This window comes from Natator depressus, chromosome 5 (genome assembly GCF_965152275.1).
Source record: "Natator depressus isolate rNatDep1 chromosome 5, rNatDep2.hap1, whole genome shotgun sequence".
Lineage (NCBI taxonomy): Eukaryota > Metazoa > Chordata > Testudines > Cheloniidae > Natator > Natator depressus.
Window position 1 is genome coordinate 75,958,760 of NC_134238.1, and position 27,928 is coordinate 75,986,687.

Below are 27,928 nucleotides of genomic sequence, written 5' to 3' on the forward strand. Positions count from 1 at the left end.
CATCAGTTTATTTCAAAATATAGCCTATAGAGTCTATCAGTATTTGGGGAAGCCATCTTCAGGCAGCATTCATGTCTCCTTTTTCAACATCATTTTTATGCCTGTATCCAGTGTCCAATTTTGTGAGGGCTTAGGACAGTGGTCTCCAACCTTTTACCTCACCCCCCCCCCTTCCGATGAGCCAGGAGAGGGGATATGGCTCTGGGAGGGGGGACACGGACAGGAGTAAGGGGACTGAGGCTGGGGTTCCAACAGGGAGCAGGACAGGGCTGGGAGCAGAGCCTTGGTCAGGGGCCAATGCCAGCAGCCGGGGTCCCGGGAGCAGGCCCCAGGCACGGGGCGGAGCTGGGTGGAGCTCCTTCTCTTCCCCCAGGCCCCAGCCGCGCTCCCCTATGGGACGCGCCTCACAGTTTGGGGACCTCTGGTTTAGGAGTAATTTCTCAGAGACCTGACACATGCTAGTATGGGGAGATGAGTAATTAGAAACAGATTCATCGAGAGAGGTCAATGAGAGCAGTTTTGGATGGATACCAGGTCAAGAGTAAAAGATCAAAGGAGACCCATCATGTGTGTAGCATAAGCGTCTGAGAGAGTGCTGACACAGAGGTTGAAGTTGCCAGTGATGAGTCTGGAAGGGAGCGTGTGAGGGGGATCCATGATGGTGATGGAAAACAGGACTGAAAGAGTGTGCTGAGCAGCGGTTAACTTGGTGCTTCTTTACGAGGGAGGGAGAGAGTAGCTGGAGTGAGAAAGTGGGATGCCAATGCTAAAGCATAAAAATAGACTTGCTGAAACCTTCCATGGCAGTAATAAGTAGCACTTAAAAGATGGTGGCAGTGATATGTGGCATCTCATGTAGGTTGGGGCTTATAGGCTGTCTGGGGGAGGATTAACTACGCAGGTAGGAGCTTAGTATAAATTATATATGGGGGGAGGGATAGCTCAGTGGTTTGAGCATTGGCCTGCTAAACCCAGGGTTGTGAGTTCAATCCTTGAGGGGGCCGTTTAGGGATCTGGGCCAAAAATTGGGGATTGGTCTTACTTTGAGCAGGGGGTTGGACTAGATGACTTCCTGAGGTCCCTTTCAACCTTGATATTCTATGATTCTATGAAAAGTACACTGTCAATCAAACATCTAGCAGGGGTATTTGAAGCTCTTTATTCCTTCTCTTGTCCTCTCCCATGGGCTTCACCCCCACTATCCGCTTTTTCTTGCAGAAAGCGTTTGTGCGTAGAAGGCAAACTACTGTTCCCATTGTAATTTCAAGCAAAATTCAATATCAAACTTCGTTAAACCAGTGCTCAATCTGGCTTAATCTGTAAACGCCAGGTGGGGCACAGAGTTCCTATTGAAGGAGGGAAATATACAGAAATGATAGAAGTACCCTCAGGAGGAACCCTTTCTTGTGGGATATAAACACTTGCTAACACAGAAATTCTCCATGCGGCTATGTTTCACAATCTGGCTGGCCAGTAATACCAAAGCATACTTGTGGGCAGCAGAAAGCCCTCTTCCTCTTTTGGTATCTATAGTGGTCCCAGGCAAATGCAGGGTATTCACCCTCTCCAAATAAAATATGAAAAGGACTGAAGCAAAACTGTGCAACTTTCAGATGAAATAAAAACAGGAATGTTTTGGAAAAGCTGTGGAAAAATGCACAAAGGCACTTTTTGAGTAAATTCACTATACTTCTGATTTCATTTCCTCCTGTTCTCTGTTCTTTTCCTATATCCTATTTCTTTGCATCAGAAGTACAAGTTTGTGTCCCCCAATGCAGTGGTAAATCTTTCTTTCACGTTATCACCCTCTGGAAAACCCTATTTAAAATAAAGGAGTTGGTCAGCTTCAAACATGTTTTTATCAAAGCTCTTTTTTGTGGCTTTGACTCAATTATTTATCTGAATAAAAGAATCCAGTCCTACTCCTGAGCCTCAGTTTCCTTGTACTTGGTCATTCTGTTTGAAATGTACTCCTAGTCGTCTTCACCTCTGTACATCTAACTTTGCTTCCTGTGTGTGATATTCACTGGTTGCTGTTAAGGTGTTGATATTTAGGGTATATAGAATTTTTTTTCTAAAGTTTAATAGTGTTGAGCTTAATAGATCAAAGCAGTCAATTATCATAAGGCTTATATTTCCCAATAGGGGAAAAAAGATTAGAGATTATTTCTTTAGATAAACTTACATCTAGCCAAATTTCTATGACAAAAGCCTGTAGAAAATGTGAAGAGGACTTCCTAAGAGTAAACTTCCCCTTTCAAGTCTTGACATTTTTGAAAGTTGACACTTGTGTAGCCCAAGTTGTTACAGAAAGAGCAGATGTACAATATCTTTACAAAGAGATTTCATTGAATATGAGCAGACAACAATAGGTGGGAATCTTATAAGGGGAACCTTTAAAGTTTCAGTTTAGTTCAAGGTATGTGTTTATTTTTGGGGAAGAAATAAAAAGTAAATGAATAAAAAATACCACCTAATATTACACTGTACTAAAGTGCAGTTGTACACTATTCATTTGAAACCTTTATTGGCCTGTATGAAATGAAAACTGAGGAAGAATAAAGAAAATAAGATAGTGACACAGAAGGAAGAGGAGGAAGGAGAGGTTACAAAGTAAGAGGACCCATAGATCTGTGTGATGAAAACAATAAAATGTGATCATGTATATTTGTACGTGAGAAATGTCTTCCAAGATCTCCTGGGATTGGTAGCGCAAGTCCAGGTTGCTTCTTCTATAGAGGGTGACCTTCTGCTTATAACGGTAGATGCTAAATCTGTTACCAGGAATACAGTGGTTCCCTGATTGATTGATTTGATGGGTAGAACTTGAGCAGAGTCCACCAGAAATGGATGAAAGGGCTCCAAATTGTAGCCCAATATTATCTGTTTAAGGGCTATATCCTGGGCTGACGTGCTTTGTTGAATTAGGGCTGTAGCGCTCAGAATCTTATAGGATCAAGCCCTAAGTGAATAGTTGTATTTGCTTCAGACTGCTCAAGGGAAAATGAAATGACTATCCATTTCTGGGCTGATATATTTGAGATGAAGATAACAATTATGGAAGTACATTTCTTTAATGACTAAAAGTTTAAAGATGAATTACGACATGGGTGATTTAAATGATTCTTGTATGCAAAATTATCTGCTGCTTGTACACAGCAACAGAATAAAAAGCTCTGATTTTTATAATGTCTTTTTGAAGTCTTATCCAGACAGGTTCTCTGTGTATATAAATCTCCCCACTGTATTTTCCACTGAATGCATCCAATGAAGTGAGCTGTAGCTCACGAAAGCTTATGCTCAAATAAATTTGTTAGTCTCTAAGGTTCCACAAGTACTCCTTTTCTTTTTGCCAGATCATCTAGTACCTGTATTTCAATATTTTGGAACAGAATACATCAAACTAGTCCTGAGAGAATATATGCGCATTGCTTATTTTTGTCCCTTAACCAACTAGATTGTTAACTGTTGTGTAATGCATTTTGAAGTCTCTGCTGACCCTGTAGTTGAAAATATAGGCCTGTACCTTTCTTGATACATCTCACAGATCTTTAGTCATGTTCTCCTAGATTAAAAATAAATTGGCCAAATGTTCACTTAATTTGGAGATGAGCTCCCTCTACAAACTTTAAAACAAGCCCCAAATGCAGCCAAGAATAACATTTAATTCTAATGTAATATTCCTTTGAGAATATTTCTACCACAATCGAGGTCCTTGAAATTGATGGGCTTAAAAAAGGGCTCATGCGAGGAGAGAGTGAGGACAAATCTCTTTAGCAGAGGCCTTTGATATTAATTTAAATTTTACGTATGAATGTCTTTCTAGGCCTGTATCTGAGATTCAGTCATCATTAATGCATATGTGGAGCTATAGTTTTTTGTTTTTTTGGGTATCAGCCAGGCAAGTGGAAGGATTTCAATAAATAAATACATTACATAAAATACATAAAATTACATAAAATAATAAAGGATTTTTTGGTCTCCCTTATCCAGAAATTCCCCACTTCTTATCAAGAAACCAGCAAAGCACTGTTTGTGGAAATTTCCAACTTTAAATTGTACAGAATAAGAACAATTCTTATTCTCAAATAAGAAAGAAATAGGAAAGTGTGTGCATTGTATGCAGTGACACTTTCTTCTCTTCTGTCAAGCATTTGTTTTGCTTCATACTATGTAAAAGCAAATGCTACTTGTCCTGTAAAATTGGTCGGTGCAGCAGTCTTGATCAGAGGCTAGTTTTGGTAAGCATGTCACGAAGTTCAGTCACGTTAACCAAGATGAAAATATTTAATGTAAGTAACATCCTCCGACCCAACCTCAAAGAGCAAGTTTAATAACTCTGCTTCTACTTCAGGGAAAAGATGTTAGAGCTGTGAATATTTTGTGGGTATCAGAAAAAACTAGTATGCCTAGGGGATAACACATCGTGCAATGACTCTAAAGAATTCTCCCAAGCCTCCATTACGCTTGGCACAGTAATGAAAATGTTAAATCTTTTACAGGATCCTAATTGATAAAGGTTTTGAGTAAGATGGTAAAAACTATATAACTCTCACAATAAGGAGTGAGGGGAAAAAGAAGAATCTCAACTGTCTGACTTCTACACAGTACTTGTTGCAAATTTTAGATGGTAGGTGAAGGATAACATGGCAGAGGAATGGCTAAATCCCCTGTTCATTAACTGGTCTAATATTTGGATTTTTTTGGAAGTTGTAGAATTTTTTTTTTAAGAAAGTAACTTTTGATGGGGGTGGAGTATGGTGAACTCTACTGAAGTACACTTTTTAATTTTATCTCTAACAGTTTTTTGTTTAGGAATTTAAATTGGGTGGAGGTATACGGCTAAAAGGAGGGAAGCCTTGTCCTAAGAAATCTTACAAGGCCTACCAAAGTGGGGCTCCCCTCCTGCAGTCTTTGGACAGTACGCAAGAGAGGTGTAGGGTGATGGGAGTTGTATATGGATGGAATATAGGCTGTGTAGAAGGAGGACAGGAGAGGCAGATCTTTATCCATTTGAGAGACTTCAAGCACTGACACCCCGATTCAGCAAAATACTTCAGCATATGCCTATTTTTAAGAATGTGAGTACTTCCATAACTACCCAATATAATTCTCAAGTTATATGTTTCTCCATATTGATATTTGACCGCTGAAATGGCAGAGAGCTGAAAAAGTACTCTGTTTACGATTAAAATGCAATTAAGCACTCTTTTTTTTCTGCAAAAATATTGTAAACAATATTTGCAAAAGCACACTAGAAGAAAACTTGGAGGAGCAAAGCATGACTGAACTGTCTAGTTTTTAACCCTGACAGCTTGGGGACCAGCACTTCTGAGAAACTACTAAATGCTGGGAAGGCATTCCTAGTGCTGGTATGCAAGTCAACATGTCATATATTTCACATTCTCTTCTAGAGTTCCATTATCCAATAACGACACTACAGAACGGTACAAAATATATTTTCCCAGGTTCGGACCATAAATATGGGGCCGTTTTGACCATTTTAACCTATCAGTATAATAAAGCTACAGTGGTGATTAAACTTACTATACTGATTAAGCGTCTTATAATTACAAGTCAAATTATATCTAAAGTCAGTTTTGTTACGTACTCTGCTAACTTGTTCTTTTTCAATGTTTCTTCTTTCTGTTTCTTTCTGTAGAAAGGAAATATGCTCCAGTGATTTAAACACAGGACTAGGAGTCCAGTGATGTGGATTTTATCCTATCTGTTCCATAGAATTACTGTGAGACCATAACTTTTATACCTCAGTTTTCATCTTCAAAATTAGGGATATTTATATACTTAACTGTGGTGGTCAGAATTATTTCCATTGGTGTTATGTAAAGTGCTTTGCTATCTTCTAATGGAATATACTCTAGAAGTGCAAGATGTTATGATTATTTTAATATAGGTAAACCTAGTATATATGAATCTGACATACTTGAATGTACTGCAAGATTATTTGTTTAAATGCTAAATACAGAACTCTGATTCATCTGTTATCACTGATCCAAATATTTAAGTTGTGAATACAGTAACTCCTCACTTAACGTTGTAGTTATGTTCCTGAAAAATGCAGTTTTAAGTGAAACCATGTTAAGTGAATCCAATTTCCCCATAAGAATGAATGTAAATGGGGGGGTTAGGTTCCAGGGTTTTTTTTTTTTGGCAGTACAGTACTATAGTCAGGAGGTGCCACCACCTTACCCCACCCAGGCACAGCCCACTGGAACTGGACACAATGAGGCAGGCAAGGAGGCTGAAGGTGCCGTAGGCTAGGAGAAGCACGTTGCGCAGCAGCAGCGTCAGCTTCCCCTACTCCTCAAGCACCAGGGGTGGGGGGCTCAACCCTTGGCCTGCCCACTCCACCCCTTCCCCCAAGCCCCCACCCTTAACCCGCCTTGTCTTCCCTCCCCCTTTTACTCCGCACGCCACGTCCTCTCTCCTCCGTCCTGCCCACGGCAATCAGCTGGCTTGCAGTGTTCAGGAGGAACGGGGGAGGAGCAAGGACATGGTGCGCAGGCTCCCCCTCCCTCCCCTGCCTCCTGGCCGCGGCAAGCTGTGTTGAGGACGGAGAGGGGAGGCGTGCTGCGTCCTCGCTCCTCCCTCCTGCCCTCTGCAATCAGCTGGCTTGCAATGTTCAGGGGGAAGGAGGGTGGAAGGAGGAGCAAGGACTCGGCGCCCAGCCTCCCCCCTCCTTCCCCTGCCTCCTGCCCGTGGCAATCCGATGGTTTGAGGTGTTAGGGAGTCAGGGGAGGGAGGGGAGTCTGCACGCCAAGTCCTTGCACCTCCCCCCCTCCCTCCTGAATACCACAAGCCAGCTGATTGCCGTGGGCAGGAGGAGGGGGAAGGCGCTGGTCCGTGGGGTCTGCTGGTGGGCAGAAGGCGCTGTGGGGGGGGCGGGCGTAGAGGAGCTGATAGGGGGGCTGCCAGCTGTGGACAAAACAGGCAGCCAAACGATGTTATAGCGAAGCATTGCACAACTTTAAATGGAGCATGTTCTGTAATTGAGCAGGGACGTAAGATTGAAAGAATGTTAAGTGAGAGGACGTTAAGTGGGGAGTTACTGTAAATATACCGTAAAGCATACATAAGTATATGCTTAGTTTTAGTTGTAATTGATATATATTGAGTGAGACCCCCAGTCCTTTCCTGCCCCTTTATGTTAGGTAAAAGGTCTGGGGCAGTGTAAAGGGCCCTAAAAGCCAGGTTTTGGTTGGGATAGTCATCGGCCTACCTTCTAAAACAGTGGGTATGCAGAGGTCTTCCAGGGGGTACATCAGCTCATCTAGATAGTTTTACAACAGGCTACATAAAAAGCAGTAGCGAAGTCCGTACAAACTAAAATTTCATACAGACAATAACATGTTTATACTGTTCTATGTTCTATACACTGAAATGTAAGTACAATATTGATATTCCAATCCATTTATTTTTTATAATTATATGGTAAAAATGAGAACGTAAGCAATTTTTCAGTTATAATGTGCTGTTACGCTTTTGTATTTTTGTCTGATTTTTGTAAGCAAGTAGTTTTTAAATGAGGTGAAATTTGGGGGTATGCAAGACAAATCAGTCTCCTGAAAGGGGTACAGTAGTCTGGAAAGGTTGAGAGCGAGTGGTCTAAAACACCCTTGAAGAAATGGCATAGGGAGTAGGTTGGGGGCAGGGCCCAGCATACAGTATTGCAGAGATTCTGGGTAGCATTGCAACCCATGGAGCAACACAGGAAGCTGCTGTAATTTAGACAGCACTAGGAGTCTAAATTTCATAGTCTATAAATTATAAGGTCCGAAGGCATCACTGTGATCTCCTGTTAAATTATGCCGGAGGCTTCTCCAGTCCCTGGAATAGCCTAGAATCAGGAGGGTGCATAGGGGGCTTGAAGCCACCATAGCTGTGCCCTTCTCCTGGGTTGTGAGTTCTGTGCTGTATCTCTGAGACACAGCATAGAGTTGCATGCATTATTTCTGGCAAGATTCCGGGGGATGACTTGTTAAATGTGTTGATGTATCTTTTGCTTCGCTGGTGTGTGTTACACATTTGTGTTTAAAGACACTAAAACTGGTTTTCTTTCCACAATGACTTCTCAAGTTTTAGTGTTTTTAGATCTAAGCCAACTAGACAGCACCATTCTGCAACGAATGGCAGAGCTCTCTTGGCGGAAGGAGAGCCCCATCATTCCCATCCTGCATTGCAAACAATTCTTGGTCATTCTTTCCACTGGTAGCCACGTAGTCTGTGGACTTCCAGCCACTCTAGAATGTAATTTTCCATTCTGACAGAGGAAATTATTTGGTTTGAGGTTTACCTCTGGGCTATAATTAGTCTCTTCTGATTTTTGTTTGTATTTTTATATCTGTGTAGAAGGAACTCCCCATCACCAAGTTTCAGAGGCTACTAAGTATGGGGAGTTCTGATATATGGTCATGGGCCTACCTCATACCCCAGTCATTTTAGAGATTTCATTGAAGAGGGCTTCCACTTCCTTTACTGCTTGACCTTCTGAAACATCAGAGTCCTGCTTGACTATAGGCCCTATTTAATTTAATAATAATAATAAAAAAAAATCTTTCCCAACTGAGCAGTAAGCCAAGGAAGAAACATCTATCCCATTTTTGGATGTCAGAACTCACTGAACATTATCATCTTTTATTATTTGTAGCAATGAGGAGCCCCAGTCATGACCAGGACCCCATTGTGCTAGGCACTATACAAACACAGAACAAAAAGACAGTCTCTGCTTCAAAGAGCTGGTTGTTTTCATGGGAGTAACTTCAGGAGGACTTCCAAGAGCCCAATTCACACACAACACCACTGGGAAAGAAATGGCCACAGATTACCTAATTCGACATTTTGTGCCTGCTGGATAGTGGATACCTCTTGTTCTTGCTGTTATCCAGCTACTGAACTTTAATTGGCTGACAGCTGAAGAAGTTGATTTTTTTGGCGCAGTTGGTCCGTAAAAAACATGCTCCATCTGCATTAAATGTTCCTAGAAAAATACATTACAAAGCATGTTGGAGAGGAAACTAAATGTATATGTTTGGTTATGTAATAACAAGCTGTGCTTTTTAAATTAGTGTATGCCTTATACAAAGAATAATCTTTGGCTTTTTTATTATAGTGTGTGGATTTTTTTTCTGCAGTGTTAAAGAACCACTATTAAAGCTTCCTATGAAATAAGACATACTCATTTTTTCTTAGTTTAAGAAGTTCTAAATGAACTTGAGCTTAAATGTTTTCTAGTGTGTATTCAACTGTACAGACTGCAGTTGTCAAATCAGAGCTAGATGTGCAATGTGATGAACTCCAAGGAAATAGTTTTCTCTCTAGTTATTTAATTACACCAAGTCCTCTTTGCACCTGTTTCTTTTTTAGGGGCGAGAGAGATGCTCTGAGCAATTACTACCTATCACATCAGTAGTTGACGTTTGTCTCCAATGCTCATTTTGAAAAAGTACAACTTTGCAAGACTTTTTAAAGACATACTTCCTGTTTGTACAGTTGTTGGATGAAGGTTGTTTGCCGGCATGAAAATGTCTGAATAGTAAATTATTGCAGTTCACCCAGACTTCACTTTCATGACCAGTTGGTTTTAAGGTGCAAACACACTTTTTTTGCTTTGCGGTTAACCTTTTAAGAGCCTCTAGTTTATTCAGCGTGTGGAATGGTATACAGATGTTCCTGCATTAGAACTACTACTATTAAATTGAAATAGGATCTGTACTACCTTGTGAGAAAAATGTGCTTCGCATTCTGAATGTAGTGAGTTGAGTACACGTAGTCAATAAAAGCCCAGCTGAAATATTTGACCTTTTTACCATTGAAACTTTAATCAGAACACAAATCATCTTTACTCTTTTTTTTTTAACTTGGTTAGTTGCACCTAACTTCTAATACTTACAAACTCCTGTCTGTCATGAAAAATCTGAATAATTCAGTTTTGTACTTTCACCGATTTTTACTATCCTATATTGAAGCCTGGATGCAAATTTCTCAAATACTCAGTACAAATTCTCTGTCTAAGAGTAAATTTTAGGATTTTGCTAGAACTTTACCACAAATAAAAAATCAGACACTATTTTTGTTCTGATTTCTTTTTCTCTCCACTTTGTGGGTTTAGCATTTAACACTGTTACTATTGATGATGGTAAATCACTTCAAAAAAGAGAGTTCTAGAAATGTATTTGGAAAATCTATTACTAAGTAGTTTTAAATTTCTTTACAGTATTAACGTACACAAATGGCCAGGTCATCAGTCATCAATGAGATGCTATTATCATCCTACACCTCAAAGTTCTTGTATCTTTATGAAAACACTAACTTGCAATAAGTTTGGCCCTGGAGAAATTTCATGGCAAAAGATCCTAGATAACTTGCTGGACTTACCATCTGTTTAATCTATGCTACATTTTTCAAATGTGTTTTTTGTGAGGTGGGTTGGGGAGAAATAATACTAAAGTAGGATTAAATATATATTGATGTAAGTCTGTAAATTTACAACTTGCAAGTATAAATCCGTGGGGTGGAAATGAAACTAAATTTAATGACAGTCAGTATGTAACAATGTGGTTTCATTTGTTTGTCTATTTGTTTGTTCTTGTAGAATTTAGAATGGCCTTTGACAGAGAGTCTATTATTGAAGAATGAATAAATGTTAGTTTTAGGGGCTTTTTAAAGAACATTTAAATTGTCAGTTAAAGGTAGTTTTGTTCCATATCGTACTTTAACAGAAAAGTACAGGTGATTTTCAATGAAGGTGGGAATACAAAATGAATGAGAAAAAAATAAATGTAAGCTGTTCAAAACTCTAGGCCAGCCTGGTTCTAAGAATATTATTAAAATATGGCTGGTTAAGAATGCCTTGGCTTTTTCATGTCTTCTTCCTGTTCAGACCTCAGACACATTTTTAGACTGTTGGTTTGTTTTCCTCCTCTGATGTTTATGGAAGCAGTTTGAGTTTAACAGGAATCTGAATTCATTTGAACTAAGATTTTTGTTAAGCAGAGGCATGAACTGTGTTCAGATATTTTTCTGTTTGTTGAATCAGTTTAAAAAAAACAAAGGCATAATAGGTACATTGATTAGTTTCTGTACACGAGGATAAATAGCTATCTAACATATTGTCTTCCTTTCAAATAGGTTGTGAAGATGAGAAAAGAGGTGAAGAAGGCCAGAGTTCTTACCATTCGCAGACTCACCAGACACATTGCAAAACTTAGGTTAAAAAAGTTAGTTTTAATATTTAATCCTTTTTTAAAAAAAATTTTAATGCTGCATTTATTTTAAATGACTTATGTAAATATTGACTAGACTGTGGGGGAAATAAGTATCTACAAAACATTATTTAACACTACACATTTGAGGTGGATAGTAGGGCAGTATATTAATTGAATAGTTAATACTTTTAAAGAACACAATATATTTTTAGAATGGGATTGGTCTTGCACTGTACTTCTATGAATGTGCATTATTAAGTGTCTAAGATGTAGTAAATCTTATTTATAGATTTGTGTCAACATTTAACTTGCCTTAATGTAGTCTAAGGCAGTGGTTCCCAAACTTTAACAACCCATGAACCCCTTTCACTAAACTGTCAAGTCTCATGAACCCCCCCTCCTAAAAATGAATATTTCCAGGGATTTTCTCCCTTACTTCGACATAAATTATAAAAGCAGTGATCTTGGAAATATGTTTGTTTTTATGACATGCTTATTACACACTATTATTTATCATTACAGTATTTTTATTACATTATGAAAATGGCAACACTCTTCCAAGATCTCACTTTTGTAGCTTGTATCACTTTTGATTAAGCCTATTATAAGACAAGGCTCCTATCAGAGGTGCAAGTAGAAAAAAGGAGTGTGGGGGCGAAGCCCCTGTGCACCCTGGGGCCTGGCGGGGCACCACCGGAAAAGTGGAGGGGTCCGGGGGGGGGGGGGGGGGCTGCCAGGGGAAAAAAGGGGAGGGACCTATGGGGGGGGTGCGCCACGGTGGGGGCAGCACATGACCCTCGTTGCCCTCCTGTACTATGTTTCATCAAGGAGTATCAGATGTGAAACAGGATGAAGGTATTTAAGAAGCCAACTCGGAGTTCCTCCTACACAAGCATTCAGGTCTTGAGCAGTCCGGGCAAATAATGCACATCACAACAAAGCTTAAACTTATTCTTCATACGAATTTAAAAACAACACGAGCAGCCTATTTAATTTTAAAAACCGCAAAAAAATCCACCTCCCTTTCTATTTCGTATAAGGAGTCTTGAAGTTTAAATCTCCTCAGTGTGATAGATATGCTTGCTTTGATCTGCTTAGCTCTTGGAAGTCCCCAAGGCTCCGGGCTGCTGGCCCCATTCTGCCTGGGGTCCCTATGGACAGCTCTGTCTGCCATTAGGGAATTTTTTTCCGAGAACGCCCTGTAACATTTGGTGAACCCCCAGGGGTTCATGAATTCCAGTTTGGGAACCACTGGTCTTAAGTAATATGAACCTAAAGACAATTTCCCAAAGCAGACTTGAAGTAAAGTTTTCAGAAGCGCTTAAGTGACTTTGGAGCCCCAGTCCCATTTTCAAAACTGGTTTAAACACTTGACCGTAGTAATTTTGAAAATGGGATTTAGACTAAATCACTTAAGCATTTTGGAAAAGTTTACCCTTGATGTGTTAGAACATCACTGTATTACAGAAAGCTTCAGTAGCTTCCTCAGTGCAAAGTTCTGCACTTTTCAGTGCAAGGAGCACTCTTCAATATGCTTTGAACAAATAAACACTGTTTTGGGAATTTTTCATTGTGTTTTTAATCCGTGTTAATGTAATTTAATCTTTCACATGGGGCAAAGTGATTTGTGACACTGTTAGTACTGAGATCAATGGAAGAAGACAAATCTACTGTTGTGTTTAAAATGTGAAGAATACAGTTGTTTAGACATTTCACCCACTGCAGCAAATTTTGTAAGTTTTGGCAGTATTGTGGTCTCCATTACGTATTTAAATTTTGTAATTAACATTTTATTGTAAATTTTACTCAGAAAAGTATCTCTTGTCATCTAAATTTTCAGGATTCTATCTTCAGCTAACTCACTTTTTTTTTTTTTTTTTTTTTTTTTTTTTTTTGGTAGATATTCTTTAATCCCGATCATCTCTTAAGGTTTAATTATTATATCCTACCTAGGGTCATTCAAAATTTAATCATAATGTACTTATACAAATTTTACAAGTAAACTTTCTCGGGCTTGATTCATCTCGTATCTAGTTTGAGCAACCTTGGCTTAGACTGGCGCTAAACAATTTATAGCGTTCTCTAGACACTACGTTTAGTTCAACAGCTCCCAGAGAAGATGCAGCAGATTCTTCTAATTTCAAAAAAGTCCTTGCCAAAATGTTGCTATCAAATATATTACTACTTGCCCTCACGTTTTTAGAATTACCATTATATCTCTTCTGCATGCTAATTTCATCTGTAAAAGCTGGAGACGCATTGATGTTTCTATGTGTCTACTTCGCTGTTCTGATAATTTACATTTAACATAAAATAGATGTGAACAGTAAAATTGTTTATATTGACTTTTGTGATTTATTTTGCTGCAAATAGTAATTTCCTTGTTGGGAAATGATTGCCAATCAGTGTGTTACCCAGTTAAACAGAGTCTTTATCTTCAGGGGTTCGGAAGATGTGGTACTAAAGAACCAAAGGCGAGCAGAGAGATTACTAAAAGAAATTCATGCCATGAAGGTAATGTCTTCATATACATATATACACACATATATTTAATATTTAGTGTCACTTATTTTAGTAACAAAAACCTGGGCCTGTTTTCTTGCAATGTGGTATGAAGAGACTTACCTGAAATCATGCATAGGTCTGTTTTGACTGTAAATGTAATAAGGTGGAACATTAAGAATATTTGCATATTCCATGTTTGTTGCTATGTCTGTCAAGGTGTGAAACTAATTTGACTGAGACTTGCCAAACTAAACTTGCATCTGTTCAGAAATGCTCTGTGCCTGAAGCTTTCACTGTAACAGTTACAAATATAGGAATTTAAATATTTGTGCTGTTCAGGGGATGTAGATCTGTTGAAATTGAAGTTGCAGTGGACTGACGAGACATTGAATCAGATACATTTTTCCCTGTTTAGACAGGGTGTTTGTTAGAGAAATGAATGACTCGAAAGTTATGCTAACACTGTGATATGTAATTAAATGTCTGATTGTCTATTTTTTATAACAGAACTTTAAAATCACATTTGACTAATAATTATCCTAATGACAAGTTCAATTTTCATGGAGGTTTTTTAAATTATGAATATTGAATTTGAGTAAAATTCCAGCGTTCAAGTTTGAGTGTAAGGATACAATATGTTCCGAGAGCTATTTTCTCAGTTAGATGATTGCTGAATCCCCATCACTTTACCTGTTGTCTTTCCTTCTGATGTCTCTGGAGACTCTAGGTTTGAGTCATGTACAAAGACATGCAAATTGGAAAGTCTTTATTGATGATGTAACAGTAAGTAAGATGTTCTTGGGCAGATCTGTAAACTAGCTGGGTATGTTCTCTCCTCCAGCGCGTTTCTCTTACAACTGATTCAAAACCAGATAGTCTCAACAGATGAACAAGAAATAGACAGAAAAGCCTCTCCCATGTGGGTAACGATAAAACATACAGTACTGCATTTTGACATGGAAAGCAATTAAAGAATGTCAGATAATTGATTCAGAGGCATTCCATGTGTAACCTTTCTGCTAGTTGGGTTGGCAGCAACAAGGGCCAGGCCCTTATGTTAGGGGATTCTCTCTAGTGTCTGTCTGTCTTTTTGGCTCAAGCCCCCACTCAGTAATCTGGGAACCTATAACCACTCTGGTAGCCTTTGCCAAGCTAATCTGTACCCAGTCACAAGCACAGAAGTTTAAACAAATGAACTTTATTGCCGGGAGGGGAGAAAAGGGAAAGAGCAGGTTGAACCGAGACAAGTATTTACAGTTTAACTCCCACCACCATTTACCTCAGAGTACATAAGTCACAGTCCCAAACAATTGGACCTTGAATGGCTGATGCTCTCACTCTGCTGTTCAGTGTGCTGCTCTCCTGCTGGAAGCTGTGGCCTATGGGTGAATCCAACTGTCACTTTGCTCTGCGTGCTTGGTGCTGTGGCTGGGCCCAGTTGTTGCTGCTCAGCCTAGAACTGTTGCTGGGCTCTGACTTCTCCTTGCCACTGGCTAGATAACGAGTTTCTGGTGAGCAATTACAGCTCTTAGTTCAGCTCTTTCAAATACAACAGGATCAGTGGCCTCAAGAACCCATCAGAGTCCTTGCCACCCGAAGAGAGATTCCCAGCAGCTATCTAGGAATGTGCAGTCTCTCTCTCCCTTGCGCTCTAGCTCTGTCCAGGGCTTCTTACTCCACCTCTGCAAACATCGGTTTTCATCAGGTTGACACCATATCCAGTCATTGTTCAGGCTTTGCCCAGGTGGGTTCCTGACAGGGTAGTCTCAAAAATATGGGCCCAAGTCAAAACTTAGTCAGATTGTACCCCAATGTCCCCAAACTACCAGCCGTTAGTATGCCTCTCTGTCGACTCCCCTTGCTCTTCAACAGATGACTGAAGAAGGGGTTAATGTAAGCTCAAAAGCTTGTCTCTCACCAACAGAAGCTGGCCCAATAAAAGATATTTCACCCATCTTATGTCTCTAATATCCTGGAACCGACCTGGCTACAACCACACTACATCAGAAAGCTCCATTCTCTCATAGGCATCAAGCCACAGGGCTTGCACATGCTTGTGACTTCCCCCTACTTCACATTCTTTACCTGTTGGCTTATTCATTGATTTTTTTTTCTTTCTTTCTTGTCCAACAACTGTAGCATGAGACATAAATACAGCAGAAAAATTCTTATTGTGGGCCTTACGATAGCTCTACCCTTTGGAACTCTAGCATTTCAGTGACTCTATAACAAAAAGAGCGGAAAGCAAACTGGATATTTTCTCTTGGTCCAGGCTTTCAGTTAACCCTAGGGGAAAAGTAGGTTAGCAGCAACAGTTAGTGTTCTGGAAAAAAATGTTAGCTCTTCCAAATCAACATCCTATGAGATTGGATTAATTTATCAAAGGTGGATAACGTTTCTATAAACATATGGAATTAAAGGAGGTTTTTAGTGATTCAGTAGCTGGAGGATTGATACAAATTTAACTTCATATGTTCAGCAATTCTAAATGCTAGTTGACTGGGCCATTTGTGAAGGATAGAATCTGAAGTTGGAAACCTGGAATTGAACGTAAGACCAAGGAGTCTGAACATTTGTTTTGGAGCACAGGCACCAGAATATACAAAACTTTCCAGGAGACTGCCCACTTGATGGGGCAGAAGTGACCCAGGATGTTACACTTACAGAAGGAAAACAAAAGGACAGTTGAGTGGTTCACAAGGACTGAATGGTAGAAATCATGCATATCCCTAATGATTTGTTACACAGATTAAAAATCTAATATAGTATATAAGCCTGTACCCAGTTTTTCCTGAAGTAGGTTTATTAAATTCCCATCAGTTGGTTCCTCAATACCACCTGCCACTTCTGAAATAATAAACATAGGAGAGCAATAACTGTAGCTAGTTTTGTAGTTATGCCATGTGAGCATTACTGGTTATCTTATTATAGACACTTTGTACCCTAATTATAAGAGATTTGAAGTTTGGCATTTCAATATAAGAACAAGCAATATTTGCTAAAAGTTTAGGTTTAGGATCTGGTTTGATCAACTAATTAATAATAGCTGGTGCTTTTTAGATAAGCACAAATACCAACTCATAGACTATGCAGTTTAATATTTGTACAACGTGTCATTTTAAAAGATTGTATTGTATTAAAAGTGTAAAGCAACCGCATGTAACTCAGCTTGGAAGGATTAGATTTTTATCAGTAAATGTCAGTTAAGTCAATTTCACTTGCGCACTCCAAAACTAGCTAAAAAAAATATTTCTATTGATAAAAGAAATTTACAGATAGGCAACATAAGAAAAATGCTGCCTGAGAACTTAATGGTTTGCTGTAAGACTATTTATTATGTATAGTTTGATGTGATGACAATTTGTTTTAATGGTTAAAAAGCTAAAGCTTCATGAATCAGTGTCTGCTATCATTAAATAATTCTCTGCTTCCCCCTTCCTCCCCCTCCCCCTAATTTCCCACAACTATGAAGATTTAAGTGGATAAAAATAGAAAAAAATACTTAAGAATAAACATTTATATGAATTCTGATAAGTCTACATGTGATGCCTAGGCTATTTAGTGGCAAATGATCTATCTAGATAGTAGTATAGGTATGTATAATAGTAAAGATTGCAATGTTACCATACTGAACTACTTCTGAGAATTTTAGACTCAAGTGAATTTATGTACCATAACAAATATGGTACTTTATCAAAAATATTCCCTTCATACATATAATGCCAGTATGGCAAAATAAGCAACTTATTGTCAAATTCTACTCACCGTTTGTGTTAAAATAGACTATGAAAGCAAAGCACTTTTCTCAAACGAGATGGGAAACTTGCCCATCCTCACTCACTGCACATCCGTTTCTCAGATGCTCTTTCACTCTGTCCAGTACTCCATGTTTTAACAGATGTTACAAGAATCTTAGTCTCCCGGTGCATTCCTTTTCATAGTAAAAAATATCTTTCTCTGTAGCACCAGTTCACAGAGCAATTTCAAAGTTGGGTTTTCCTTTCATTCAGTCCTAAGACCAAGCAGCTTTGACAAGACAAGCCTATTCAGCTGGACGTGTTCTTCTACAACTGGGAATCTTTATTTTACTTTTGGATTTGGAGTCTTGGTAGAACATGTCAGAGTTGGAATGGAGAAGTATGGCAGTCACAGTGCAAGTGCTTCATTAGTGACTATATAAAGTTTGTGTCCAGTTTCCAAATCCAAAAATCATGTAGGAAGCTTCGTTTTAGTTTTTATTTGATTGGGTTATTTTTTGGGGAGTGGGGCGTTAGGTTGTTCTCTAAAGATTGGAACTTTTTGACCCAATTCTAGATGTCTATACTTGGGAAAAGTCTCAAACCACAGCTTTACTCTTTGAAGTTCTCTTAGCATCAATAATTCAAAAAGAGCCTATGGAGAAATGTGTGCTTTCAGAACTTGTAGAAAGGAGTTGACGTATCAGCTTTCTATCCCAAGGGAGACACTCTGATACGTGGTTTCAGTTGTAACTCTTAATTAGTGCTTTCTTAGATCTGCCATTTTGGACTGATGTTTCCTACCTATATGCTGTCTGTTAGGGCCCTTTTTTTGCTGTCCCTGAATAATGTTGAACCACCACAAGAATTTCTAAAAATTATGTAATCATTTACACAACACTTTAGAAATCTAAACAATCAAGACAAATATCCACAAGATAAGATACAGGACATTAGTTTAGGAAAGTGGATGTGACGATTACTGAATTATTAACTGTATTTTATTTCTGCTCGGCTTAGTGGGAGATCCCATGCCTACCTGCTGTACAGCCCAAGTATGTTTCTATTGTTGCCCTGAAACATGTGACCTGTAGCACACTGTTGCCTTTTGTTCTCTGAGTAGGATTGGAGCTTGTGTTTTTTTTGTTTTTTTTGTTTCCTCCTGCTTCCCCCCCCCCCCCCCCCGCCCCCGCTCAAAAGTATAGTTTAGTAGGTAGGAGCAATTAGGGTTTGTGCTTTGGGCAAATTTCTGTGCAAGCAGACCTCTTCCTACTCTTACACGCCCACAATGGGTTGTGCGTTTTTGACACAGTTTAATATGGAGTGGGAACAGCTAAAAGAAAGGAAGAGTGGAGATGTTAGGTCCTATTTAAGATGGAATCCCTTTGGAAATTGAGGAACTAATTCCCCTTCACCCAAATGATGTCCTTTAAAGATCAAGAGTGGTAAATGGGTCAACAGGCCTTCTGTGTTAATAGTTTTTGGGAAAGGTGGTGTTTGTGAGGGGACACACCAAATCACTCTTGCTCTACTAACGTCATCCAAAAAAGTGGGAAAAGAGGAAAGGGGAGGCCTCTCAGCATTCATGTAATATGAATAGTTATTAACAGTAATATTCAAGGACAGTGGTAGTGGTTTTAGGCTTATTTACTTACACAGTCGTGCTCCACCTTAGTCTCTTTTACTACATCAGCTTTTATCTAGCTTTTTTCCCCAGCTGACGTTAATTGAACAGACTCAGGAAGTTGCCCTGTGAATTTGCTATGGCATCTGTCTTGTTTTAGGCCAAAATAATATTGCATATTAGCTGCTCTTGGCATTGGATTTTGAGTTGGAAAAAGTTCAATTGTTCCACGTTCATCTCCCTTCCATATTTTGGGGAAGGAAATGTAAAATAAAAATTGCACTTCTCACTGGAGAAGTGGAGAGTAGAAAAACAGGTCTGCTTTTCTTGAACATGCTTATTAACGGACTGGGTGTTTTCCATAAATCATAGAAGCACAGATAATCAGATTGGCTTTCAAAATTACAAATATATTTGACTGTTTCAGGCATAACTATTTTATCTTCTAAAAACAAATGGGAATATCAAAGAGAAAAGTAAGAGAAAAAAGTTGGTTTTAAACACACACACCTGTACATATCCTTTCTATCCCAGAAGAATCTTTAGCATATTGCAAAGAAACACCACAAATTATCGTGTACTTGCTTCCTCTTTTAATATGGTACTGTTTTTTAGTAGGACTCAGATATGCAAGACAGACTGGATATGTTTTGCTCTCCCTTAACATCACCCTCAAATGGTGGAGTGGAAAGAGAACCCAACTTGCTAAAATCTCAGGAAGATCCTGGCTATGTATACTGTAAAATCATATCTTGAAAATTCATATTTTGTTAACTTTCAAGCCAAAAAGAACCCCAGTTTGGAGGCCTGATTTGACTTTTCACTGAACTCATATATTTATTGTGGGCATTCTGAATGAACAAGTAGTACCTAAACTCTTCCAGATTACTGGGAGCTTACGGTCTGGCCATATGTCATTCTCAAGAAAACTACCCAGATTTTGAATAAAATCTTCCTGAGCTGTGACCTCTGATGTTGATAGAGCATTTTTAATATTAAATGCAAAAGTATGCATTGATATAATATGAATATTGGTCCCTAAAGATAAGTCTTAAAAATGTAATGTTCTACAACAAAGTAAACTCAGTCATTTTTCACTTATTTTCTGTTATCTCTGTAATAAATTGAGACAGAGAGCATCCACCAATTCAGAGACTAGGCCTCTTGGTTGGTTTGCCCACAATCAGCAACAAAGACAGCACAAGTGAATGCTTCAGGTAGGTGTGCTCAGCCTTCCCTATGAGCACTGTTTTTTCACAAAAAACTTGTTTTTTTCACACTTTTTTGTTTCTCTCTCATTCGCTTTGCCTTCAAAAACCATCTTCACAGCCTTCTCCACTTGGCCTGTTCAGATATACAGCTGCAGGACTCAGGCTAGGGTGACCAGACAGCAAATGTGAAAAATTGGGACATGGGTGGGGGGTAATAGGAGCCTATATAAGAAAAAAACCCAAAATCAGGACTGTCCCTATAAAATCAGGTCATTTGGTCACCTTAACTCGGGCTGTCAGTCCCTGTCAGTGTGCCTTCACAGCTGAAGAGTCAGAATGTTTAACTCTGTATGACTGCTGCTCTCACTTTGTCATCAGGCCTGGGGAATACAGCAAGGCTAAGGATGAGCAACTTAAAGAAGATAAAGACAAGGAAGGCAAATTTAGAGGGGAAAAACACAATAACGGGCAGATGAATTAGCTGGGTTAGAGCCTAGGAAAGAAAATGTTATCTCTAGAACCTATTTAATCCATACACTTTTTTCTTCTGTACCTTTTTCAGTAGATGGCTACTATAACAATACTTAGCATGTACAGTGTAGATGTGGCTAGACAAAGTTATTAAGGTTCCTACAGATTTAAAGAAAATGCAGCTTTCTCAGGAATCTCAAAGGAAACATCAGTAAAAGTTAAAGTCCTTTTAGGTTTCTGTGTAAAATCAGCAGAGGCAGCCTTTTTGTTCTTTCAGAACTAATAGGTGATTTTTTTTTTTCTGTTACAACAAGCAGAGGACCAGAGCCAGACCACCTTTCTCCATCAACAAGGCTAACATTTAAAAAAAAATCAAACCTGGGCAAACTCTCACTGGATTGGTGGGCTTCAGAAGTGATCAAAGGTGGTAGTCTACCCCTTTAGTCCATTTCATAAGATCATCATTTCAGGTACAGTGTGTGAAGAAAAGAACTCGAGAGTCTTGGAGCAATTGCATTCTTGTTGCTCCTGCTCAGCATTTCCAGAGCAACACTCAAGCATCATCTTTACATAGGAAAAAGTCAAGGGGATTTGAGCCCCAGTCTGAGGGACTTCTCTCCTCAGCCTGTGTAATGAGTTTTGAATTTCTGCATGGAGACCCTCTGTCTGTCCATCTCTCTGGAAATTATCAACATTCAATTGGTTTAAAAAATAGTAGGCCTTTTTATACATTTCTGGGATCTGCGTCTCATTATTGACTAACATTTAAATAATTTCAGTCTAGCCACTGTTACATCCTGAATTTTTTTTCTCTTCCCTTTCTGCTGGTGGCATGTGTGTGACTGGAAGACATCTTAGTGCTTAATTACCTGGTGGGAGATCTGCTCATCAGCGCTGTCTCTATTCAACACAATAAGAGTTGTAAATGCTCAGCCCTCTTCAGGATCAGACCTTTTAACATAAAGAAAGCTTAAGTAACTAGGCCTGGAAAGTGAATTTTCCCAAATGTGTTTTCATGGTTTCTGTATGTGTATTATACATGTGTGTTAAAAATTTCCCTCCAAATGTACATTGTGTGCTCCATTTCTCTGCTTTATATAACCAAACTAGTTTGGTGGAAGGGTATTTTTGATTTTCATTTAATTTTGAGAAAGAGAATTAAGGTTGCATGCCAGCATGCAAAAGTCCTAATATGGCCACATTAGGCCTGAACTTTGCCCCTGTATGTGTTAGCAGTTCTTCTTGAACCTTTTCTGTACCAGGACCTCTTCCCCTTCCCTTGCATCCACTCTTCTATCTAGCCAGGACCACCCAACCACTCTCTCCTCCAATTGAACAACATGGGAATTGCGACACCTTGACACCAGATTTAGTGCTAATTTTATTTCTCAGTTAATTCAATAGCCGACAATGAACTAATTTTACAGCCAGTATACTATGTTGGAGGATAATGTTATCCCGTACCTGAAGAACAACAAATATTGTGCCATGTTACAGAGACTTAACTTTTTTTTTAAAAAGTCATATATAAATAGTCATAGAGGCAAATAATGGTGAATATGTTGAAACCCAAGGATATTTTTGCCACTTGTAGACAGAACTTTTTTATTTACAGCAAATTTGTTCATAGGATCAGTTATATGACTGTGGTTTGGAATAGCATTTGTCATTGATGCTTATGTATCGTGGGTTTTTTGGGTAATGCAGGAGAATTAAAGGACAAGTAATTGCTTTCAATAACAGTGAAATGTGTTTAGAGTTGTTGCATTTCTCAAGCACAGGAATTAGGAATGTGTTTTATGTGGAAGATGACAGTGGTTAAAAATTCCAGCTACGTGGATGCAAGAACTGGGTTAATTGTTTGCAGGAGTTTTCGGAGCTATTGGAATAGAACAATGTTTTTGGACTCTTCTGACTTCATTTTGCCAGAACTGAATAAAACATTTATTTTAACATCTCAAAAGAAGAAAAGAAAAAGAAAAGAACAGTATGCTCCTTGGTAGCCTTTCCTAGAAGTTATTTACTTTATAGAAATAAAAAAAATGACAAACTGGAAAGATAGGGATATTTTCAAAATAGTCCTTGCCTTGTTTGAAGGTATTTTCCAAATGTATTATGGTTTGACTTTGCAGTTTTTTATCCTATTTTTTAAAAAGTGTAATATTTAATCTAGCTTTCTTTACACAATATACTGTTGAAATGTTAAACTAATCAGAAAATAGCCTCTTAATTTTTAAAAATTTTTAACAGAAATTAGTACTTAGTGTCCAAGATTTAACATACCTACTAAAAAGTAAAACAATCACATTTACACATTGTGATTTGCATTGTTAGATATTTGCTATCATTGAGTGACTCTGTCCCTTTTTAAAAAAGCACTCTTTTAAGCCTGATTTTGTTTTCTTATCCCAAATTTATCTAATCGAGAATCTCTGCAGTGGAATTATAGAGGAAGGGTAAAGCCCTCCCCTTGATCAATAAAGGGAAACGTGTGGGTTCCACTTGCTGGTATTGAGCAGCAAATTGGCCAGCTCTATTAGCAGAGCAAGAAGATGGCACACAATAGACATTTAGCACTTTCAGTTTTTTCAAAATATTGTTGGAAACCAATGAAGCAATATAATATCTTTATCTAGGTTTCAGAGTAACAGCCGTGTTAGTCTGTATTCGTAAAAAGAAAAGGAGTACTTGTGGCACCTTAGAGACTAACCAGTTTATTTGAGCATGAGCTTTCATGAGCTACATTTCACTTCATCTAGTATCCTTCATACACAGTGTAAGAATGCTTTAGGGACTCAATTTTAGGCTAAAAAGGAAGGTTTTAAAATGAGATTTAAAGAAAGGAAAAAACTTAGGGCATGTGTGCTTAGCAGACAAATTAAAGAATGCATATATGAACAAAGGCAAAGTCAAGAGAGGTATGAGCTCTAATAATGCTCTGAAGGCTGTGAATGCCAGATTTGTAGGTAAAGTTGTTTGAGGGGATAACATGAGGCTCCAGGATGATTTTAAGAGTATGGGCTTTGAGAAGAAAATTGAGATCTAAATTCTTGAAAGCCATAGTGCAGTCAATGACATGATGAAGGAATGGCCAGGAGGAAAGCTGCAGTCTTTGGAAATGTTCCATTATAGGAAGATACTATTTATGCAGAGGGTTATTCAAGGTAGGTAGGCAGAGAGAAAATGATGGGAAATAAAGATGGAGTTAGTGGTTTTCCACACAGAAGTGATGTCTAAGGCTGACGCTAACTGTGAGCTGGAGGTTCCAAGGGAAAGAGGGACAAAAATAAATAATATGAGGGAATATGGGAGATTTGTAGAATTTAAACCAAAAGAGTGCTAAGCACATTCTCTTCTTGCAATAGAGAGAATGATCAATACCAAAAATCACATAGATTCAGTGAAGTAAGAAGTGATCAGAAGCAAGGTTTAGGTCATTAACTCATCTAATAAAGGGAAATCTCAGAAGCATTACAAGTCTTGCTCATTGCATTGTTTTCTTGGATTTGTTTGGTGTTTTTGTTTTTCTTTATTGATTTTTCAAAAGATAGATTTCTTTTCTAAAAGACTAATAATATGAATTCTTGTAATAGTAGCTACTTTTTTGTTTGATCCGTTCAGCTTCTGTAGCCTAGGTTTCAGTCAACATCCCATTGTAAATAATTGTATTATGCAAGAGCAGTGACTAATATTCCTTGTTGCTGTTTTGCTATAGTTTTCTTTTGTCTCACAGCATATGTTTCCAACAAAAATGTGCTATATATTTTGCTTCATATTAGGCTTTGCAACATTCCATACAGTTAGTATGAAAGAATATTTTCAAGGCTTTTGGAAAGAATGGTGTGAAGATTTAGAGGCAAAGCAGCATCCCCTCAGTCAGCAGGGGTTGGGCCTTGCCTCTATCTGGAACCATAAACACCGGAGAAGCAGGCAGCCAGTGTAAGTTCCCCACCTTCCTGGGGGCAGTGGGGATTGGACTTCTGGCTTCAGCCCTGGGGTGAGGGATTTTGGGCTCTGTCCCTTGACTGCAGGGTTTCAGGCTCCAGTTGCAGGGCCATGGGCTCCGGCCCCAGTCCCCAGCCATGCAGCATTGGGTGCTGGGCCCACACTCACCTGCACATCCCCCCCCCCCACTTTTGATCCCCTCTGGTCCTCTGGCCCTTGATCCCCACTCCGTCCTCTTGATCCCCTCTGCGTCCTCTGGTCATGTGGCTGCAGGGCTCTGGTCCCCAGGCTCCGGCTTCAGGTCACCACCACCCCATCTCTGCCGCCTTGCTCAGCCTCCCAATACATCCCACCATCGTCCCTGATCCCTGCTACCCACCTCCCCATCCAGGGCTTAATTTGTGTTCTAGCTTACCAGGGCTGAGAGAGTCTGTTGTGAAAAGTGATATTTGTTAATATCACTTTTTGCTGCCTCACAGCTAGCTAGCTAGCAAGTCTGCTATGAAAACTGATATTAACAAATATCACTTTTCACAGAAGCAGACTTACTAACTAACAAGTCTTAAAAGCAATCAAAAAAGCAAAAGAAACAATAACAAAAAAGACAAGAACATGCAAAGCACATTATTTGTTTTTGTTCTCTTTGGGTCCAGTAAAGAATAGAGACAACTGTATGTTGTTTTTATTTTTGAGTCTGCAAAAAACCCTACATAAATAAATTACTATGATTTGGACATGTATATGTGCATATTTATTTGTTTTTCCGAAAGTTAAGTATTTTAGGAAAAATTGTCACACTGTGGCCACCAGAAACTTTTTTGTGAGAACCCTGCATGTAGACAAGCCCTTAGGTACTCAAGGGCTGATACATAGGAGTAAGTGTACAAGGCTGTAGATTTATTTCCCAAAGAGCTGGTGGAAGAGCCCCCATCACCGGTATCCTGTAAAAGTAGGCTGGATGAAGCAATTGAGATATTGAAGGGAACAATCCTATATTTGCAGTTTCACAGACAAGATAGCTTAATACATCTTTTCAGTATCAAATTTATAGGATTCTTTCTTTTTTCCCCCAGTTTAACCCATCTTCCCCTGAAACCATTTCTCTCTTCCCTCTCATGTAGAATTCTCCATTTATACACTTGCTATAAATACCCATAGACCCTCAGTTATGCAGTAACACATCCTCCAAATGTCTAGGCAGTATAAGAAGAAAGGCTTGGTGTAAGTGCAAAAGTTCGTCTCTCTCACCAACAGAAGTTGGTCCAATAAAATATTACCTCACCCACCTTATCTCCCTAATATCCTGGGACCAGTGTGGCTACAACGACATTGCATACACATTTCATGAGGTCTGATAGCCTCTTGTTAGCTTCCTAAAGTAATTATTAGAGCAGCCTGGACAACCTAGTTTCAAAGGTAAAAATTTGGTTGCTGTTAGGGTGACCAGACAGCAAATGTGAAAAATTGGGACGGGGGGTGCAGGGGGGGAGGTTTATAAGAGCCTATATAAGAAAAAGACCCCAAAATCGGGACTGTTCCTATAAAATCGGGCAAACTTTTTGACCTGAGGGTCACATCGGGTTTCCGAAATTGTATGAAGGGCCGGTTAGGGGAGGCTGTGCCTCCCCAAATGGCCAAGTGTGTCCTGGCTCCCACCCCCTATCTGATTCCCCCTGCTTCTTGCCCCCTGACACCCCCCTGTTCCCTGGGACTCCTGCGCCATCCAACCACCCCTTCTCCCTGACTGCCCCCGGGACCCTGCCCCCATTCAATGCCCCTGTTCCCTGCCCTCTAACCAACCCGACCCCTATCCACTCCCTGACCACCACCCCGAACTCCCCTGCCCTCTATCCAACCCCCCCTGCTCCCTGCCCCCTTTACCACACTGCCTGGAGCATCGGTGCCTGGAGGCACTACAGCTGCGCTGCCCAGAGCACCAGGACAGGCAGACATGCCACCCGGCTGGAGCCAGCCACGCCACCGCGCAGAACAGAGCACCGTGTCAGGCTGCAGCTCTGCAGCTGCACTGCCTGGCAAGAGCTCGCAGCCCCACCGCCCAGAGCATTGCGCTGGCGGCATGGTGAGCTGAGGCTGCGGGGGAGGGAGGACAGTGGTGGAGGGGCCAGGGGCTAGCCTCCTGGACCAGGAGCTCAGGGGCCAGGCAGGAGGATCCCCACCTCTGTGCTAAAGAGAGAGCAAGTGTCCCTGTTCTCCTATCAAATCCATTTGTCTACCCTTTCCAGGGAGTTATTGTTGTAAAGAATGAAGGTCTGATCTTTGTCCCACTCCTCTCTACTCTCCCAACTGCCCAGTCAGTGTTCTAAAGACATTACTACAGTCCACGCATGACTGGGCATGTCCAGGGATCTAAGTTTATTCTCTTTTTCTCCCTGTCAAGGTCTTTCTGAACAGAAAAATCTGCAGCCTTTTGTTGAAGTGGTACAGCAGGATGGAGCAAGGAGACATATTCTTAGTCATGATTTTTTTCAAGGTCCAGTCAATGGCTTCAATTACTTTGAAGGGTGTTCTGTCATTTGGATGTTTTCCATAGAATTCAATAGTTGCTGAAGAATTCAGTTTCATATTTTCTTTTAATTTTGTGATTGTGTAGCTGAGTCTAGATCTTTCATGTGGAGTTGTTCAACCCCTACTCCAGGATACAAGGAGTTGCACTGGCAGAAGTATTATTTTGTTGCATCGGGAAATGAGTTATTCGTACCACCTGAATATTTTTCTCATTTGTTAGTGTTTATTTTTGTTTTATTGGTAAATTTCTGTTTTAGTTCTCTCCTTTGTTTTTGTTATATTGAAAGCCAGAACATAATAGTGAAAATTGTTTTTAAACATAACAAAAGCAAGAAAGAAAACTGAACCTTACCAATAAATAGTAACAACTTAAGTGTTTTTTAAAGCTTCCAGACTTGACTTTACTACTCATCTCTGTAACTAGATAACTGGTGTCACATACATTCTATGCTACTCCTACCCCCTCCACCGTTCATGCTTCTATGTCACTTTTCTACATATCTGAAACTAACTGCTACTATGTGATCCTAACTGTATTACATTAGTACATAAGAATTTCTGAGCTATTGGGCACATGGGCCAAAACTAACATTGCCATGATTGTAGAACTTGCAGTTAAAGAACTCTGTTTTCATATACCTCCCTATGTGCCCCCATTAAGAAGTCCTTCAGATTTCTTGGCTG

At 39.5% G+C, this 27,928-nt stretch overlaps 1 protein-coding gene across 4 annotated transcripts in view; it reads left to right on the forward strand.

Moving 5' to 3' along the window:
* Positions 1-27,928, forward strand: part of SRFBP1 (serum response factor binding protein 1) — a 122,317-nt gene that overhangs the window by 19,646 nt on the left and 74,743 nt on the right. For 2 of the 4 annotated variants that reach the window (XM_074953021.1, XM_074953018.1), the window contains 2 exons: positions 11,149-11,237; positions 13,667-13,739. The exons of 1 other annotated variant lie outside the window; for it this stretch is intronic. In XM_074953021.1, the coding sequence (XP_074809122.1) occupies positions 11,149-11,237; positions 13,667-13,739 (162 nt within the window). Of the gene's footprint in view, positions 1-5,662; positions 5,747-11,148; positions 11,238-13,666; positions 13,740-27,928 lie in introns of all 4 variants that reach the window. One more of the 4 variants, XM_074953019.1, reaches the window with a different exon arrangement.